We start from the raw sequence: 20967 nt of genomic DNA, 5'->3' as shown, positions 1-20967 counted from the left end.
GGAATCAGACTTGTTTTGTCCCTAAAGGAGGATGAAAATGTAGGGAAATGAGGCATCACCAATTAACAGAGTTGGGAATAGAGGTCTATAAAAATTACAAATCATTATCCCGTCGCTCTCAGTCATCTTGTTTTTCTAAAACTTCAAGAGAATTATACATTGCAATTGCCGCAGCAAAACAAAACAAAACAAAACAAAAAACTTACAGTTCAGGGAGCTACCATAAAGTAGATGGATGGCAATGTAAATTTAACATCCATATGCTTTGCAATTTTTACAGTGGTTTTTTTTTTTTTTAATTCCACATCCCAAATTTTTATCATCTTTACAAGTGTCAACAAGGGGATTAAACTCTGCCACTAGCTATTTCTGTGGATCTTTGAAAAAAATGTACATATGGTTAAATATTTATTTAGCAGTCTTTATTGCATTCTGTGAAATATTGTCTCTAACCTTAGCATTCAAAAAGTAATCCCATCTTTCTGTTTCATTTACATATTCAAAGAAACCAACGGTAATATTTTTTAAAGGGCAATACTGTAAATATTAAGATTGACAATATTTCCTGTTTAGACAGAGTATTACATGGTTACACCCCACAAGCAAAAACAAAACTTCCTGCACAAATAAAAGTAGCTCATCATAGAAAAAGCAGGGATGACTTGTTCTGGTGCTAGTCGTCTTGTTTTGTGTTTTGTTTTTACTTTGTATGGGAGAGTGTTAAGGCATGCCAACCCCTCCCCCCTCCCAATCTATAGCCTCAGGTGGCACACTCCAAGATACGCTTTATCATGGGATTCTGCTGAAGATATACAAAGCCCATTGTTGTGGAACGTGGACAGTATGCTTTGCAGTGGAGGCTGATCAAAATCAGCAAATGGGGCATTGCCCCACCAACTTGAGACTGCCATCAGCCAGCCCCCAACTGCTTCCCTCCTTTCTTACAAAGAAGCGAATGGCTCTGTCTGTCATTGGCTCCAGCTCCCCCTACTGTTGACCTCCCTTCCTGCTGCCCTACCAGTCCCAGTGGCCACAATCCCCAACTGATAGAGGTTAACTGTAAAATAAAAACAATATTCTTTGCATTCTGCCCTAAAAAAAGAAAACAACATTTCTGTACCAAGAAAAACTTAATTCTTTAACCTGTATAAATTATGCACAAGCGCATTTGCATAATATCTCCTATTTCACATAAATGCATTCTGCAGTGTTTACAAAACTGTCTCATTAATCCTGGGTCTGCTCGTCATTGGAAGGGAGGCTCAGGGAGTTGTGCAGCAGCACTGAAGCTCTCTGTTCCCAGCCAGGCATGATCTTACTCAGTTATCCCACCAACTTTCAGTAAACATGGCCAGGTCATGTGATTTCATGCCTCTTGGTAACTACAGGGGTGAATAACTTGCAATGCAGTCCTCAGTGTGCTTGCTCACAAGTAAGTTCCAGTGAATTCAATAGGACTTCCAGGTAAGTACCAGGACTGAGCCTTGTTTGTGTGTTCTCTCTCTCTCTCTCTCTCAAAAATAATAATAATAATAATAAAATATTTTTTTAAAAAATGGAAAGCTTTGCTTCTCAGGAATCTTAGGCATACTTACTGTTGTGCTTGTATAGTACTTTAGAAACCCAGGCCTAGCTAAGAGGGTGTGTTCCAGTAGCAACCTTAGTTGTAGAGGGAATTTTCAGCAGAGATCATTTGCATTAAGGCTTCCCTTGCTGAACACCCCCTTTCTTACCCCGCTGCTAAAGGTGTCCAGGCCCAGTGCTCTGTTGCATCTGACCACCCTAACTGCAGCTGAAGGATGGATAATGCAGAAAAACCCTGCAAAGATGTGTGATTACTCTTTCTGTGCAGAATTATGCTTCGTTCTGAAATTGCTCAACATCTTAAGCAGGCTAATACTATGTTTCTGACTGAAGCCCAGCTACCTACAAATACATGCAAAGTCTTCTTTAAGAGCTGCACTGTATATCATTACCTCTTCCCATTAGAAGATATTAAATTTTTAATTACAAGCTTCTGTAGATTATCGGAGCCTGTAATTCTTAAAATCTCTCTCTCTCTCCATTATTCTTGGCAAAAACAACGATCAGCCAAACCATGGTTTACCAGGGTGGCTCAAATATGCTTGCACTTACACTCTTCCTCTCTGGTCTTTTTAGCTCAGAGTGGTGTAGCAGCTAAACCAAGATTTGCTTTAGTGTTATCTGAATCCTGGTTTATGGTTAAGGTCTCCCTTTGGATCTCTCTCATAAATTTTTTTCCTTTGCGCATCACCAGGATTTTCAAGCAGAATACTTCAAAAGGAAATTCAGGACACAGAAAGATGGGTACTCTGCTAGGATTTCTTTTTCTTTTCTAATTTAAAAAGCAGCAAAATTGCTGACATCATTTAAAAACCAAGAGATTGGCTGTGATGCAAGCCAGAGCCTCTTAGGGGACAAGACGCAATAATTCTGCCCTCTTTCAGTTGCACACATGGGCTTTTTATGTTAAGCAGAAAAGACTGCCAGAAGGGTGGTAAGATGAATGCAGTGTGTGTGTGTTTTGCATTTACTATTTCTGCATACTTTTATGCTCAGGAAAAATCAAACACATTTCCAAAACGGAAACCAGCTGGGATTTGTATAAGCCCTTTTCCATAGGAGTCAGTAAGTTATTTTGTCACTGATTTGCCTCCTTTAATGGAGAAAATCTCATATATCACATAGAACATAGAGTGCCTAGACAGACCATTGGTCGATCTAAACCAGGATTTCAGACAAGGGTCCCTCCCAGCCTTACTGGGGGATGCTGGGAACTGAGCTTGGGACCTTCTGCATGCAAAATTCAGGTTGCACAATTAATAGTGGATTGCAAGCTCTTGCGCAATAAACCTACTTCCCCAAAAGACCAGGCTTCTTGCAATGAAGAAAGTGAGGGAGAAATGTGTTGGAACATATGAGACACCACTTGTTTTGACAAAAATTCATCTAGCCTGTCTGCAAACAAATTGGAAGGTGTTATGTACTGAAGTTCTCACCCTGGGCCAGCAGGGGGATACTGTAGATAGTTTTCACTCAGGTCCACGTCAGTTATTTTAGGCGGGAAACCCTGGGTTGTTGTTGCTACAATGTTGACAGCCGGCTGCCTATAAAAGCAGGCCGGCTGAGCTGTTTGCTGTTCAGTTCTATTCCAGCTTACAAAATAAAGAGCTGCTTTGGAGAAATCGCTGTGTCGTCTGCTATGTTCGCCCACAACTTAACAGAATGAATGCTCATTAAATAGCCAAGTATCTTAACCTCCCTGCAAATAAATAAATGGGTCACCTGGAAACACCATAGTTCTCTGCATTTATCCCATGACTTCCTTCTTTATATGCCTACAATATCTTCATGTTTGCTTATATAGCAAGCACATAATCCTTCTTTCCTTTCCAAGCTCCCCTCTCCATGGCCTTCCCTCCTTTATCTCTCTGCGATCCTATCCTGCTCTATTTTGGCCCATGACATTTATTTCTCCCAGTCTTGATCAACCCCATCACCCAGAGGTTTCCTTCTCCCTTGCTCCTCTTTCTGCTTGGAATTCCCCCCCTGAACACCTCTGTCAGATCATTTCTCTTTCCCTCCTTCCAATTAAGGATGGACAAATCAGTCAGTTTCTCCTCATTTTTCCAATCTTATTATTTTGAAGTCCTCATAAAAAGTACATATTGTATGCATTTAGCATGAAATAGAGCACTGGATAGTTACAGGTTTAGTTCCTCTTTCTAACACAAAATTTGGAAGCTGATTCCAAAAATGCTATCCCTGTGGATCTACCACTGTGAGTCCTTATTACAGATAAACAAAGTGCTTTCCCACACCAAGTAATTTGTTCCCTGCTTCCAAAATCTCTTGCAGAAGCCATGCCACTCCAGGGTCAAATAAGTAAATCTACTCTCAATATATTAGAAGCAATCAGCAGCTAACATCTGGTGCTTATAAGGATTTTATTAGTCAATCACAAGGAGAACTTCCTGGGCCAGGGTTAGGTCTTGACCTCTCATGTGCTGTGCCATGTGGCTTGAGTAGTGAATCAAAATCAAAGCTACCATCCCTGCTAAAGCTATTTCCAATTCATCAAGTGTAACACATGGCCAAATCAACTGTTACCTTACTTTGGGAGTATGTTTAATACAAAAATACAGTAAATACAAAACCAAACAGAAAGAAGCAATTACCATTTCAAAAATTGCAAAAGCATCAGCAGTTACATGATTGTGTGATGATTTTGCTTGTTACTACCCAAAACCTTTTCATGGATATCATCTCAATGGTGAAATATTGATCCAGATGCACATGGCGTTGAATTCATATACCTTTAATAGTTGTCTAGTACAGTGAATTTCAGCAAGTGCAATTTGTCCTGCCAGGGTGGGGAAAAACTGCATTCATTGAAATTCCCTTTTCATGGAATAAATACTCTTGAAGTTCCTTGGCTGGAAGCTGTTGCTCTTAAACAGGCTTGGAAACTGGTTCGAATGTGTAGTGTGGAGATGTTCTCGAATGAAGAAGGCAACTGCTCAGAGAAGCGGTGGTCCAGCTTAGAGTTTGCATCCTTACTGCAAGCTGTCAGACTCTGAAGACTTCACTCAGAAAAAAGGTGAAACGAGGGACGATGACTTGGGGTTCACACCTGAAGGAATGAGGGAATGAAGATCACCCCCAAACACTAAAGCTGAGGTGGGGAAATATTTTAATCCCAAAGGCCACATTTCTTTCTGGATAACCTTCCAGATGCCTCATGTTTGTAATAAGTGGGGCCACAGCCAAAGCGGGGTGGGTGGAGCAATGGGTATGAATTTATACAGCAGAGTAGTTCTCTCTCTCTCTCTCTCTCTCTCTCTCTCTCTCTCTCACACACACACACACACACACACACACACACACACACACACACACTGCCTTCTCTCTCTTCCATCCAGACAAAGAAAAGGCATTATCAGAGTTTAAGGACATGTTCCAGGTAGGCAAAAATACTTGGGGCATGTAGCAGGATCCGTGAGGGGTTGCCTAGGGTTCCCCACCCCTGTCCTAAAGCCAATGAGATAGATGAGGAAGGATCGTTTGCTTGGCAATTAGGTGGTTGGGTGTGGCATGGAACAAAGATGCCCAGTTGCAAAAGAGGGCATGACTTCTGCACCTATAATGGTTGTGTGGAATTTGATCATGTGTCAAAGTGCACTTAAATTCCCTCTTCTACACAATTGCTAGAGGTGCAGAAGCCATTTCCTCCTTTGCATTTGGCCACCTTGGCTGGAACATTTGGGTATAATAATATAATAATAATTTATTATTTATACTCTGCCCATCTGGCTGGGTTTCCCCAGCCACTCTGGGCAGCTCCCAACAAAATATTAAAATACAATAGTCTGTCAAACATTAAAAGCTTCCCTAAACAGGGCTGCCTTCAGATGTCATCTAAAAGTCTGGTAGTTGTTTTCCTCTTTGACATCTAGTGGGAGGGCGTTCCACAGGGCGGGAGCCACTACCGAGAAGGCCCTCTGCCTGGTTCCCTGTAACTTGGCTTCTCGCAGTGAGGGAACCGCCAGAAGGCCCTCGGAGCTGGACCTCAGTGTCCGGGCAGAACAATGGGGGTGGTATTTCTCCAAAGCCCCCAAAATGTATAAGGACAATCATCATGTCATGTCTGTTTGACATCATTTGAAGGGCAGCCATTTTGGGGGTTTCCCCCATTGCTTTGCTGGAAATGTTAAGGTCTTTATTACCCTTAGAAGCTGCACAAATAAATTCATCATAGCATAATGTGCTCAGAAGCATATGACAGGCCAATATTATATATGGACTGTAATAGCAGGAAATAATTCTTCAGCGCAATTAATTTCGACATGAAAATTATTACCTGTTGTGGTTTACAGGACATCTTCATTTAATCAGGGCATCCCTGAGCAAGATTAATTGGACGACTGAGAGCAGGATTTAGCAGTGCAGCAAGTTTTTAGCCATTACTCCTGTGGGAACAGGATCTGGCTCCTTAAATATTTTCACCAGCAATGTATTATTGGTATGAAATGAAAGGTTTTCCACTGTGCTCTCTAATCTGTAAATCAGACTGCACGACAGAGGTTGGAGCATCCCATCTTCTCTGCCTGTATAAATGCCAGTCCCCAGTATTCCATCCAACTCTTCCAATATTCCATTACATTTTGGTGTGTCCAAGGCTTAGATCTCACTCAGGTGGGGAATCTGTGACTACCGATGACCCACCTGATGGAATGCTCCTCTACATCACGTCTTGATGAATTCCTGTAACTTTCCAGAGCGGGGTGGGGTTGGTGTTGTGCAAGAGCTCCTCTCTAGATGGCAATAATGTGATACCATTGGGGAATCACTGCAGAATAACTAACACAGTGGAATGATGTGTGGAGAGGCCAGTATAAATCCACAACAAACGCACTCTTATTGTGCCAAGGGTATGTTGCAGAATGCACCTGCAAAAAACCCCCAGTCTGGAGGGGTCCTGAACTCGTCGTAGTATCACTCCTTTAAAGAGAGCAGAGGAGCTTCACAGTGAAATACAGCCCCATGGGTTATATAGGACTGTCTGTTCTACTTTACTGATTGTACTAGCACCCAAATCCACTGCCTGAGGCAATCTTGCCTCATGTTAGGGTCCACCTCATATATTTCTTCAACTTTTGCCCCTAAATGATGTGAGTTGACACTATAGAAAAATTGCACACAATCCTCTGGACTCATTGGAAAGCAGTGTGATAATTTAAAACTGTCCTCATCTAAGCTCCTACCCAAGGCTATAATTTAACTGGAAAGCAGTGCTGAGTCGATAAACTGAGATCAAAATCTGCATCCATGATGGAGAGAATCAAAGCCCCTGAAGCAAATTTGAACTTTGGGTCCCCTCCATTAAATATTTCCTAAAGAAAAAGCATGAAAACCATTTAACTTATACGTTGGGACAAGTGCGGCTTTCATTAGAAGCTGGGAAAGTTGCGGAAGAGAGCAGTTTTGCTAACTGGGAAATAAGAACTTTAAACATTGTTTTCACTGTGTTTGTGTGGCTAGATTCTCTAATTCCAGGGTCGGCAAGGTTTGCCTCGCCTGGGCCGGTTCACTCCAGCGGACATCCCTCCATGGGCTGGATCGCGTGCATTCATAAGTGTGTGTGCCTGCGATTTCTGGTGTCTGCGCAGACGCAATTTCCAGTGCCGCAGAAGTGAGTCCCGGTGCCACACTGCACCGGTTTAGCTCAGCACGCAGGGACTCGCCGAGTGGGCGGCTTGGTTCGGGGGTGGCTCGTGGGCTGGTTAAACGACCCCCATGGGCCGATTGTGGCCCAGTGGCCTTAGGTTGTCGACCCCTGCTCAATTAAAGGGCATTGAAAAATCTCAAAAGGAGCAGTGAAGTCCATTTGGTTCATAGAATCATAGAATCATAGAGTTGGAAGAGACCACAAGGGCCATCGAGTCCAACCCCCTGCCAAGCAGGAAACACCATCAGAGCACTCCTGACATATGGTTGTCAAGCCTCTGCTTAAAGACCTCCAAAGAAGGAGACTCCACCCCACTCCTTGGCAGCAAATTCCACTGTCGAACAGCTCTTACTGTCAGGAAGTTCTTCCTAATGTTTAGGTGGAATCTTTTTTCTTGTAGTTTGGAACCATTGCTCCGTGTCCGCTTCTCTGGAGCAGCAGAAAACAACCTTTCTCCCTCCTCTATGTGACATCCTTTTATATATTTGAACATGGCTATCATATCACCCCTTAACCTCCTCTTCTCCAGGCTAAACATGCCCAGCTCCCTTAGCCGTTCCTCATAAGGCATCGTTTCCAGGCCTTTGACCATTTTGGTTGCCCTCCTCTGGACACGTTCCAGTTTGTCCGTGTCCTTCTTGAACTGTGGTGCCCAGAACTGGACACAGTACTCCAGGTGAGGTCTGACCAGAGCAGAATACAGTGGCACTATTACTTCCCTTGATCTAGATGCAATACTCCTATTGATGCAGCCCAGAATTGCATTGGCTTTTTTAGCTGCCGCGTCACACTGTTGGTTCAGAATGATTCCTAATCATTAAAACATTGAACTTGCTACTAAGAAGTAAAGAGCATAATCGCCTCATCAGTGCCAGCCAAGATCAGATCTTACCAGGAGGACATACAACTCAGTGACCAGAAGGCAGATCAAGTCAGAACACAATTAAAGCCTGCCTTATAGAACAGAGTGGGCTGTGTTTCAGCATTGCTAATCCCACTGAAACCCCATTAAGAGAACATAAAATATTGAACGATAATGAGATTGGCTTGGAGCCATGGTTCTGAAATGGTGGAGCAGGCCTCCTCAAGAGGCACAAGCAGTTTTAAGACGGGGTGTGTGTGCTTGTTTTTACCCTCAGTAGTAGCACAAGGCCAGATTATGTCTTCAGGTAAATCACATGCTACAAATATGTAAAACTCCCCTATTCAGCAGTATACCTGGGGGAAAGGCATGTTTAAGTGACACTCGTGAGAAAATTTCCCTTCCTATGGAAAGCTGTCATGCCTCTGAGCTTCCGGCCAAGCCTAGGGCCCTCCAAATGGCAGGGATGGACTTGGGGCTTTCAGATTTCAGCAGCACCCTGTGTGAGCCCAAAATTTGGTGCCCCCTCATCTCTTGCCACCCGTTCTGCTATATTCACTGTGGGCTACACTCATGGTTTTTAATGTTAAGGAAGGGTTAGGGAATGGTTTTGATAACGTAGATGGGCACATGACATTCTACTTTTTACATTCACAATGTGTTATTACCTTGTCTTTTTATTGCTTAATTTTTAATTGCTCTATGCTGATATATTGGTGGAACCCTGCTCATGTGCCCCTATGTGGTGTTTTACCATTTCCCCCCCTGCATTCTAACACCGACTCCCCTCCAGTGGTATTCAAGGGGCAGATAGCAAAGGACACAGAGGGAGGGAGGAAGCATTAAAATGTGACACCAGAGGGCAGAGCAGAGCAACCAGCAACCAGTATCAGGGAGAGAAATACTGCCATGTTTTGGAAAATGGGGTGGCCAGATATTACTTACATTTGACAAAAAAGACCAAAGTAAAAAACTGTTTTAATTAACAAGTATGCCCTGTGACGTTTTAGAATGACCTATCTAATATTCTTCTAATAGGGGACAATAATGTTAAATAGGTCAGTGTGGATCCAACCTATGTCCTAGTTGCAATGTCCTAGGCATGGTGCCCACACTTTTGTGGAACCGGTTACACTGCCCTAAATCTGCCTCTACAGGTCGCACCGGACTCAAGTGTTGGTATATGAGCCCCTGCCGTTTGGTCAGTAGTGGTCAGGGATGATGGGAGTTGTTGTCCAGAAATCTGGAGGGCCGCAGATTCCCATACAAGCTGTAGCTTGTCTTCAACTCTGGGTTTCATGAGCCATGCATGTTATAGAATCCTCCGTTCTCGCTTTGTAAATCAAGCCCGCTGCTCCGTAGACATGGGGGGCTATAAAGGAAAACCAAGGAGGAGGTGGAATTGAACGGAGTGACCAGAAACCTGAACAGGAACATTTGCCATATTTTGCTGCAAGTTCCTCTTGTAATAATCATAGTTCAGCGTCTTCCTGATCCACTGGTTTGTTGCATAATCACATGTTTTATCTGCCCTCTCACTTCCAGTCTGAAACAGTCCAGTCCCCCAGGAAGCCTGTCCTCCTCTGATACATCTGTATGGGCATATCAGGTCCAGGCAAGTGCAAAAACCTGAGGGGAGGAAGCAGCTGATCCTCTTCCAGTCTCTGGGTTGGGCAGCACCTGAGCCTTCGGCCATGTTGAGTTGATTGGGAATGCTGGGAGCAGCCTGTAGTACAAGCTACAGACAAAAAAACCGAGTGGGGGATTATATGGGGAGAGGAGGAAACACCAGGATTATTTAAATACCTCCAAGTCAAATGTTTGTCTGAAGCACTGTCCCTTTTCTCAAAACAACAGTAGCAAAAAACCCTGCTTTATTATTTGTTTTTAAAATGCATGTCCTGTTTTCCCACCAACATGGCTAACAATACAACTACAAAAAACACAAGAAAACAGCACTTTAAAAAAAAGATAGTTAGTTCAATCAAAACAAGCAGTTGAAACCAATTTTTTTTTGTCCTGCTTTTTCTATATTGTATTTATTTTTATTTGCCTAATGATAGCTTCTTCTTTTTAAAAGAGAAACTTCAACTTTTTTACAGCACACTGTGTGTGGTTAAGCAGTGGTTTGGGTCGAAAGGTCCCCACCCTCCCTAACCTTCACTGGTGGTGAGGCAGGATAGTTGCTGAGAAGCGACCTGCCATTGCAGATGGCATCAGCAGCTAGCCTTTTCCAGAGAGACAGGCAGGCATTTCTCTAACACCTTAGCTGACGCACTGCTGTCACCCTAAAGCCATCAGAGAGCAGGAAATTCCAGCGTTATAACCCAGAATAAGGAACCTCAGGTCTGTTCTGACAGCTTAGCAATTAAGTGTCCTCAAAGGAGGCTTTGCCTCTGGCTGCCAGGGCAGCTACTTCACATTCATAGTGGCTATACAGTGGTACATCTGGTTACGTACTTAATTCGTTCCGGAGGTCTGCTCTTAACCTGAAACTGTTCTTAACCTGGGGTACCACTTTAGTTAATGGGGCCTCCCACTGCCGTCGCGCAATTTCTGTTCTCATCCTGAAGCAAAGTTCTTAACCCAAGGTACTATTTCTGGGTTAGCGGAGTCTGTAACCTGAGGTACTACTGTAATTCTAAAATCTGACTACTTGTCCATCTATTAAATTATCCTTGTCTCTACTTTCTTCTGTGCTGTCTCAAGAGCTGGGATCAAAACCACTGTACCTGCCCAGTGGAAATTTTTCTTTGAAGAGCTGCTTCATTCATGCCATACTACAGATTGCTTTTGAAAGTTGTAGTTCACACTATGCAACATGGTGGTGGGCTGGTCTTCACTAAAATACATCTAGCATTCCCATGGAACCCCTGAGCAAAGGAGATAAGTAATCATACAACCTTTAGAAGACACCTAAAGGCATCCCTGTATAGGGAAGTTTTTTTTTAATGTTTTATTATCTTTTTATATGTCTTGAAACTTGCCCAGAGTGGCTGGGGCAACCCAGTCAGATGCGTGGGGTATAAATAATGAAAATAATATTATTGTTATGGAATAGGATGTCCCTATTTTCATCAGAGAAATGATGGAGGGTATGGGGATATTGGGCACTTTTCTCCTTTCCCCGTAATACAGTGGTACCTCGGGTTAAGAACTTAATTCGTTCTGGAGGTCCATTCTTAACCTGAAACTGTTCTTAACCTGAGGTACCACTTTAGCTAATGGGGACTCCCACTGCCACCATGCAATTTCTGTTCTCATCCTGAAGCAAAGTTCTTAACCCGAGGTACTATTTCTGGGTTAGTGGAGTCTGTAACCTGAAGCGTCTGTAACCCGAGGTACCACTGTACTGACATTTGCGTGTGGTCGTACTCTTTCTTTAGTATGATATTGCATAGCCATGTGTTGTGAACTTAGCTATTTTGAGTCTTTTTGGATTGAGAGCCTTTGGGGGGCATTTAGAATGTAACTGGAATCTGGATTTGTATACCGTATTTGGTTTTGATGGAGGAAGGTGCTGGATTCAGAAACAGTGAGGAATTCATATTGATTTCAGTGAGTAACACTTAGTTGCGTCGTTATGATACCACCCCATGGTTGTCTTAGAAACAGGCAAGAGTGAATTCTAAAATGATCTATTGTGCACCTAATTTAGGCTCCTGTGGACTAATTCTCCTGATTCAAGCTTGCATTCCACATTGCAATCAAAGGCTTAAATTATGCACATGAACAGTTGGAAAGACAAATTTAGAGAAGGGGAACGTACTGAGAAGAGTAAGGAAGCACTATTCAAAACACAGAGAATTTTTAGCAGAAAGAAGAAATAAATAAAATGGTGGGATGAAGTGAGATTTATTGGGTGCTGGGAGGATTTTAGAAGCCAGTGTATCAGTGGGAAATTATGATGTTTAGTGGCACACAAAAAACCTAAATGCAGAAACCTGTAAAGTGTGATTCTAACTTGAATTAAGTCTAGGGCCATGATCCACATCTTCTTGGGAGTTCCAGCAAACTCAGTAGGGCTTACATTCAAGTAAGAATTGAGTTGTACATGTATTTAAATGCTCCAGTTGAGGCCTACTTCACATGTGTGTGTGTACACACATGCCAGATGAAAGTGTACAGTTTCCTGAATTGTTCCCATTCAGACGTCAGGTAGAAGAAATCATATGACTAAATGCTTCATCAGGAGAAATATTCTATATAAAGTTGGCATGTTGGAGAGATAAACCAAATCCTTTCCCTGGCATATTGTTTGCATACCCTTTGAGTATACAGTTGAACATGCCACCTCTCTCCTGTAGTCAAAAATGGTACTGTCCAGGGACAATCTTAGCATTTTTTCTGCTGTTTATGTGAACTCAGACCTCAGTAATTGATTCGTATTTATAGATTAACAGATGGGAACCACGGCATGTGAGATTGACCCCACCTTTGTGAGACAGATGTGCACACGCCTTGTGCTGCATTGCTTTCCAGCTTTGGGTAGCATGGTGGCCAAATGACAAAGAGGGCATGGTTTCTGCACAACTGTACAAGAGCTGCGCAGGAGAAGAGATTACAGCTGGTACAGTTTGCATCACAAGCTTGGCAGGAGGTTGGACTCAATGGCCCTTGTGGTCTCTTCCAACTCTATGATTCTATGATTCTACGATTCTATGATTCTATACTGATGCAGATTTCTGCAGGCTTTACCTGAATTCTGCAATGCAGAGCAAGGACTTTTTTGGGATGAGAGGCAATTTATTGCCAGGGAACAGGTTTTTTTGGTTTGGTGATGGCATCTTGACTTTGCCAGGTTGTGAATGAATCCCATCCAAAGAAAGCTTCATTTACAAGCGCCTTCTCTCTCTAGGAAGGTCTTTGATACTAATTCTAAACTATGTATAAAGTTTCAGATGTTTGAAACATGCTAAGCAAAGACAACAAGGGTTTCAGGAGAGCGGAGGTTTTCCAATCCTACCTTATTCCAACTCTACAATTCTGTGATGTTATCATTCTGGGAACCCTTTCCATATCATCTCACCTGCTTAGCACCCCCCGTGTCTTCCATGGGACTAGGGAATTGTAGAACATTCTGAGATACTCCAGAGGGACATGCAGCTGACATGGGGCACTGATGAAGTCTGTGGTCTCAACATAATTGTGTGCGTGCGGAAAGTGTGGTCTAAAACACACCTAACCCTCCCACAAAGGAGATTAGTAATGACGAGTGAATAGGGATGGGGAAAGTCTATGAACTTACTGACTCTTATTTTTTTCTGTCTTAATTTCACCTCTCCACATTTTTACATCAGTTTGCATTTTTTAAAGTCATTATGAAAATTCACTAGCATTTGCACATAAATTTCTCACAATGCATTCTTGCAAAGCATATTCCCAATATATGCAATATGTTATGATTCTAATATAACACGTTTGTATATTATTTTCACTAACATATGCATTTCTATGCACATTTTGGTACATGCATTTTTTGTACACATTTGGAGTAGTGTGAACTTCAAAGGCTGGCTCTGTTCTGTTCACGTATTGTATTGGAAAGTGCAAACTGTTGCACACCACCTCAATCTCTGAGTTTTGGAAACAAGGCACAACAGAGACTGTGGTGCATTTAGGATACAAGGTTTATTTACACCTATATACAACCTGAGCCTATGCCGGGGGGGGGGTCCCAGCATGAACACAGCATAAGCAAGAGGGTCTTGTTTCTCCCATAGCTGCAGCCTTGGATTCAAAGAGACATCAGACATGGTGCTCTGCATCTCTGACTTTTTAGCTTGCTGTCTTTCTTCTCAGTGACATCACACACATACACAAATCTGTACTCATAAACTCTGGCTTTATGTGTTGAGGGAGGGAGTCCTACCCATCTGCTGTCTCGCAGCAAGTCCTTTGTTCTTTTAATGGCCCATTGCCCAGGGCTTATCACTTCAAGAGGAAGCTAGCCTGACTTAATTTAGCTTTTAACACTTGCTAAATCCTGGGATTAGAAGAGTCCAGCACCCATCTCAACACCCAAGGCTTGAATAAATTCTAACACTTGCTGAATCTGGGGGTTATAGGAGTCTGGCACCCACAAATTCCTAACAATGCTAACTTTTCTCCATTATTCCAAACTGCAGGCCAGTCTAGAAGCTCCTGTTGGGTTAGGAAATCACAGAGCTGCAGTCAGCTCAAGATGGTTGGGCATTGTATCTATTTCATGTTGATCTGGACAGTGAGCCACGAGAAAGGGGTCCTGTTTATTTGGCAATGTCTGTTCCTTGACTTTTAACTAACTTCATTTTGCTCTTTGATTCTAAAGAAATCAGAGACTGAAATGCAGCAAGGCCTTATTATCTGAAGGTGTCAAAATGCCAGGAGTAATCTATTGCTTTTGTTCCAACAATGTGAATTAATTTCCATGGCAACTGCAGTCCTCTTCCTGTTCTGCGTTGAGTGTCCATCCAAAGCAAGAGCTCTAACTCTGTTATAAAAAGGACTTTTAAAAAGGCCATGCTGACAGCTTCCCAGTTGGACCTGGGCCAGCTTGGGTCGCTGTAATAGATTTTAAGATTCAGGGCCTTTGCATCCCATCATCAATCTCAACAGAAATGGTGAAATTAGCTTGACTTTTAAGTGACCTACTGTGCTGCATCTGGTAACTCCTGTTTTATGTTAAAGGCTAAGCTTCTTCCCCTTCACTGCAGTATTATGGGGTGGGGGTGAGTTTCTGCCCATTAAATCCTATCCTGAAGTCATCAGCTGCAGACTTGACATTTCTCGGCGGCCAGAGAAGCTTCCCTCTGTGAAAAGGAAAACAGAACTCCTGCCTGTTATTTCCTACTGCTAATGTTACAGTGAATCCTCTGACTTCCAAATGAACTGTGCCACCTTTGCACCAGTGACACTACTTCTCTGTTTTCTACTCTGCCCACATTCCTCCCTGACCCCGTGCTCTGGGCCCCTTTCTGACAGCCCAAAGCAGGGGATAGATATAACCCACATCATCCTTTTTCTAGGGCACACAAAACTTAGAAGGAAGGCTGTCAAGGGCTGAGGACCAAGATGGGGGAACTGCACCTACCTGGCCTTGCTGAGGCAGCAGAAAAAAATGAAATAGATGGATGGGAGCTGTGATGATGGCAGGTGCGTCCAAGTGCAGGGCTCCCAGACTGAGTGTCCTGTGGGTTCCATATGCATGGAAAGAACAAGTTGGGATGACATCTTCCTCTGCCAACATTGTGTTCCTAAACCCATGTTTGCTAAGGTCAGGGCTTTTTTCAGGGGGAACTCACCAGAACTCAGTTCTGGCACCTCTCAGGTGGGTGCCATTGGCATTCTAAGAGAAAGAGGGAGGTGTTCATGGTGAGTTCTGGCACCTCTTTTTCTAGTAAAAGAGCACTGGCTAAGGTTACAAAGATGTAGGGGCAGAGTGGGCTTAGGTTGGGGGGGATTGGGAGTAGGAAGAAAGAGTGCTTAATCCCTTCCTACCAGCCCTTTCTTTCCCCTACAAATTCTTGTTTTCTCTTCAGTCCAACTAAAAAATAAAGTAAAAGTCCTCATAATTTTTTTGTTAGGATTTCATTGTAAATTTAACTGGATAGACCCATTTTTGTACGCAATTTTGCTTAATAGACACATCCTTGAAAGCAGATCCTCCTAATTTAATGGATTAAAAAAATTACCAATATATGCATTGTTTATTTTTCACCCTAAAGTCCCAAGATGGGTTACAACATTAAAATGTTACAAACAGTTTGAAACAACTTACAACTTGTATGCACATCTTGATATAAATGTTCATATACATATTTGTGTATGTTTGTGCACACATAGCTCTGTACTGTGAAAATTTAGAGAAGCAGGAACTTTGGAAAAATAGCTGCCTTTCAGTTTACATGTTGTTTTCAGAAGTGCAAATAAGGTAATGTAATTGCTCCCCCATCGTTACCTCCCACCCCAGACCCAATATTATATTGGAATTACCTGCCTTCCTTGTAATGTGTATAGTTTCTCCCTTTATGATTATAGATCGTTCCACAACCTGTAGCTACCCATGAGCTCAATGAGCTTAGTAGGGCCTGCAAACAGATAATTATTTGATGCTGCCTCCGAACTTCTTGGCTGCTGTCTCTGCAAATTAAGAATGTCAGTGCTGTTGGGGTGGGACCCTTGGCCACTCATTCTTGGCACCTCCAAAAAGGCACTTGACCTTTCTTATGAGTTGTAGTCAGACACTGTTGTGCTGTGTTATGCATTACAGCGAGCAATTCCTAGCTGCAGGCTGGTGAATGTCCATCTAGACCAGGGGTCAGCAATCTCAGGCCCATGGGCCACAAGCAGCCCACAGGGGTCGTTTAACTGACCCCCGAGCCAAGCCGCCTGCTTGGTGAGTCCCCGCACGCTGCACTAAACCGGCGAAGCAGCGCAGTGTGGGGACTCGCTTCTGCAGCACCAGAAATTGCATCTGTGCAGACATTGAAAATTGTGGGCACGTTCGCGATCCGGCCCACGGGGGGATCTCCGCTGGAGTGAACCATCCCAGGCCAGGTAAACCTTGCTGACCCCTGATCTGGACAAAGTGGGTAGAATTTAGCATCATACTGTTCCGGTTGTTCCATCTGCACATGCACTGCAGCTTGGCAGATGGATTGACCCCCCCCCCATCCACCCTGACTTCTCCTCTAAGCCAGTGGTGGGGGTGGGAAGGTGGGGCAAGCCCTGTTGTGCAAGCAGAGGTCCATGTGCAGGGCTTCTGCTTGGGGGGCTGGTTTGGTGAACCCTTCCCCTCTAACATGTCTGAGATGAAAATTGGGGTGCACATCTTTTGGTGCCGCGCTGCAGGCTGGTGGGTGAAGCACTGATGGAAGCCGTGACATTCCCTCCCTGGAGGTCAGAGGCGAGGGAGAGAGGGAAGCAAACGCCCCCCAGGACTCTTGCTCCTGGTAGCCACCACATGGCGAGGTGCCGGGGGGCTAGTAGCTACTTGAGGCACGGCTGCACCTGGGAATTGTAGTTTCTCCCTAGCTACTCACTTACTGAGGGAGGAGGAGGAGGGCAAAATTTTCCCTGCCCCACCCCGCCTCCTCTTTCCATTGCTTGGGGTCAAGGGGAGGCTGGTGGGAGTGAGCAGGTGGGGGGCGTGGGGGGCAGGGGAAGCCCAGAGCCTGCCTCCTTGGCCTCCCTCCCTTCTGGCAGCAGCAGGGGCACTGCCATGGCGACCACGGCAGCCCAGCCGGCTTCACACTCAGGAGCCACAGCAAGCCCAGCGCTGGCTGCAAGGGCCAGCGCCTCCTCCTCGCCCCCCTCGAGCCTGGTGCTGCTGCTGGAGGGGGGGGGGTCAAATCAGAATCCGGGGTGCCTTCTGTAATTCCAGAACCACCCCAGGAAAATTGGGACACTTGAAGGGTATGAGTGAACCCCACCCAGAGACTGTAAGGCCTAGTTAACTATCTTTCCCTGCCACCCATTTGCAAGCATTTAATCACCAAGAATCCGGGCCAGCCTGAGAAAGTTTGCTGCCTGAGGTGTGGGATGAGAGGACAAGCAGCCCCCATTCCTGATATAGAAGCTGACCGGACTGACAGTTGAATCTTACTTTGCCAGCTGTGACGAGATGGCCTCTGCCCCTGCACCTGAATGGAGACCCTTTAAGAGCACACAGGATTTGCCCCAAGGCTTTGCCACTGATTCCCATCCTGGCCCACCCCCTGTCCGAGCCAGTTGCCTCACTCTGCCTAATGGAATGGTCCGCCTTGCTTTAGCCACCAGTTGTGAGATTTGGCTGATACTTATTGTGACAGGATAAAAGAAAGGAGTCCTTTTCTTCAGAATCTCTAATCCCAGGATGTTTAGGATATGAAGTTAAGAACAGCTGTGGGACAATTGCAGGTGTTTTTTGCTAACCCCCAGAGTGCAGAGGGTGGTTTCTCTCTATCTCTTTCTATTTGTGGATATATATATATTAACTGGGAGGCCAATGACAGCCAGAATTAAGAGCAGAGATTCAACTTTGTGTGAAGGTTTTGACACGGGAACGCACAAAGCTACCACACTGAGATCTAAGGCTGACAGTCTGACTGGCTTGCAGTGCCTGTGCTGGAGTTTTGGCAAGGACAGCCGGGATAAAACTAAGGCAGAGTGACGTTCTGAGCTTTCTGAATTCAAAGCTTTAGAAGATTTAACGTACAACCCTTTTGTTATGTACTAGGCAGCATTTTTGTTTGACTGAATTCCAAGTTCTCTCTGTCACAGAGTCTCTCATCAGAAATGTACCATATTTGGGTTTGTTGATTTGGTTTTTTGCTGTAGTTTCAAGGCCTCAGCCATTATCCAGATACTGTAGTCTTGCTTTTGAAATAGCTTGCATGCAGATGCTAAAAATACTGACTGCTTATCTAGTGCTTTGCTCTTCAAAGCACTTTGCATACACTGTCTCAATCATCCTTACAATAACCCTGCAAGGTAGGTCTGTACTATCATCTGTAGATCACAAGGCTGAGGCTAAGAGGGAGCAGTTGGTGTAAGGTGACATAGTAAGGTGAAGGTGAAGGAAGATTTGGACTGGTGATTTCCCAGTCACTCTCTTAGCTACTGGTTTGTTTGTTTGTTTGTTTGTTTAGATTAGGGCCATCACCTGATCAAATAAAACATTTTTATTAAAAAAAGATCTGCCCAATTTAATCAAGGGCAGTGTTTTGTTGTTGTAGAATTTTTAATTAAACTGCTTTGAGGTTTATTCATTTTTTACTATCAAGCGGTATATAACTTTTATGAAAAAGATGAATAACATTGATTAATCAACTAACCAGTTAATCAACTAACCAGTTAATCAACTAAAGAACCCTTTTGACTCCCATGAAGATTCCCCCGGCTTTCCCCTGCAGCTTCAGTTGTTCTTCTCCTTTTGGTTTGAAAATTACCATCATATATTGCTGCTTCCTGAATATTTGCAAACCAAAGTGTATCATGCAGGTTTGTCCCATCATAGTTGTGATGCCTGGCCTATATTTGCTACTAAGCAAACTGTGTCAGTAGGATAAGGCTTTGTGGTTTTGTTTTGTTTTAAAGTGTGCAGACGTTCCTTTAATGTGATAATTGAGTCAACAGACGAATGCAAAGGAATGTCTGGCATGATTTTACCAACTGGACAATACGTCACCCAGTTGCTATTTAATTTATATATAACATACATTTAAATTAAAACTGATGTTTTAATGTATTTTTAATCGTTTGTTGGAAGCTGCTCAGAGTAGCTGGGGAAACCCAGCCAGTTGGGTGGGGTATAAATAAATAGTAATAATAATTGTTGTTGCTGTTATTTATTTATTTATTTATTTATTTGCAAAGTTGGTAGAAATGCTGTACTCCCTGAAGGCGTAGGGCTAGATATAATCACAGGGTACTTAGGGATTCAGGATTTTTAGTCATACTGCAACAGAGAGAGAGATAGGAAAAAGGGCCACTCCATCAACTTAAATATACTATTAATTTTGTGATTGGACACTTAACTTGGCAAGTCTGTGTTTGAGGAAGAAGCACATAAACTGCTTTTGGGAAACCAAATAATTTTATTTTTACCCTTTGAAAATGTTAGGTAATGTGAAATAATAATATGGTAATTAATAATAGCAACAACAATTGCAAGTACTTGGCAATCTTTTAAAAATATTTCTATGCAATTTTACACACCTTTTACTTACCAAGCAAAACTAAATTTTATTAATTTAATCACAATATTATTTGAATTCCAAAGTCATGTTTCAAATTCCAAAAATGAGGAGTTGTAAGTTTAAAAATTCAACATGCCTGCCATTGCAATGGGCACAATGACTTTAGAGCTACCAATATTGCCTTGCTTAATTGGGGAAATTAACAATAAAACAATGAACAGGGTGGTGATACAATGACTACTGCAGTCGATGCAAGATAATATCACTAAGGCAACTATCTGTAAGCAAACAGGAAATGTCCAAAAAATGGCAAAAGTACTTTTTTTCAAAATAGGTTTTATCTTAAACAACTGCAAACACAGTAAATAAAGAGTTTCCTAGATTTAAATAATTTATCATACAGAGAGATTCATCAAGGCTGCGTGCAGGTGGGTCCTAGGGAACAAGGCAGAATTCATTGATGGCTTTTGTACAGATTTTGAGATCCATTGTTTTTGAAAAGCGTTGCAGTCCTCTGTGCACACATATTTGGACTGGTTTGGCCTGCTTTTTCATATCTGGTGAAAAGAATTTAAATACTCATTTGTTTCTCTCTCCCCTGCCGTCCTTTCCTTTCTACTAGAAAGAGCCCGGGATTATCTGCACAAGACAGGAAGGTTCATTGTCATTGGTGGAATTGTCTCACCTGTACATGACTCCTACGGGAAGCAGGTGGGTCAGCCCTTTTATTCTTTCCAATGTTTGTGATGCTGCCAATATAATATCCATTCATGATGAATGCAAGTGGCACCCAGAAGCAGTTCCTAAGGTTTCTAGCTGAATAGGTGCCACTTTTTTCCTTTTACAATGGTGGTAAAACAGGCAGAAATTCTCAACAGGTGCAACACTTTTTGTCACGGAGATGCAGCTGTGAAATGCTGTACCTGCTGAACATCGGCCTGTCATGAGGCTGTTAAAGGTACAGATTCCCTGTGAGGTAAAATAGGGCTGTCCTTGCGCAGAAGTGATGTTGTGATAAGGCTATGAACAGAGTGGGAAAGAGCCAATCACAGCTGATTCTAGAACCCTCTAGAGTGAGACAGAGTGAAGGCGGCAGCTTTATGGACCAGATAATCCTGTTATCAATTGTTCATGTGCATTTTGTTTGTTTTATCGCCATCCTTTAAAGCAGAATTTGGCATACTACCATATTAGTA

At 43.2% G+C, this 20967-nt stretch overlaps 1 protein-coding gene across 6 annotated transcripts in view; it reads left to right on the top strand.

The window, feature by feature from the left end:
• Positions 1 to 20967, top strand: part of NMNAT2 (nicotinamide nucleotide adenylyltransferase 2) — a 76767-nt gene that overhangs the window by 29721 nt on the left and 26079 nt on the right. For all 6 annotated transcript variants that reach the window (XM_081867351.1, XM_081867354.1, XM_081867356.1 and 3 more), the window contains one exon: positions 20394 to 20482. In XM_081867351.1, coding sequence (XP_081723477.1) covers positions 20394 to 20482 — 89 coding nt within the window. The remainder of the gene's footprint in view (positions 1 to 20393; positions 20483 to 20967) is intronic.

This window comes from Podarcis erhardii (genome assembly GCF_964252035.2).
Source record: "Podarcis erhardii genome assembly, chromosome: 6".
Lineage (NCBI taxonomy): Eukaryota > Metazoa > Chordata > Lepidosauria > Squamata > Lacertidae > Podarcis > Podarcis erhardii.
Note: the sequence above shows the minus strand (reverse complement) of the source record. Positions and strands in the feature narration are given on the sequence as shown.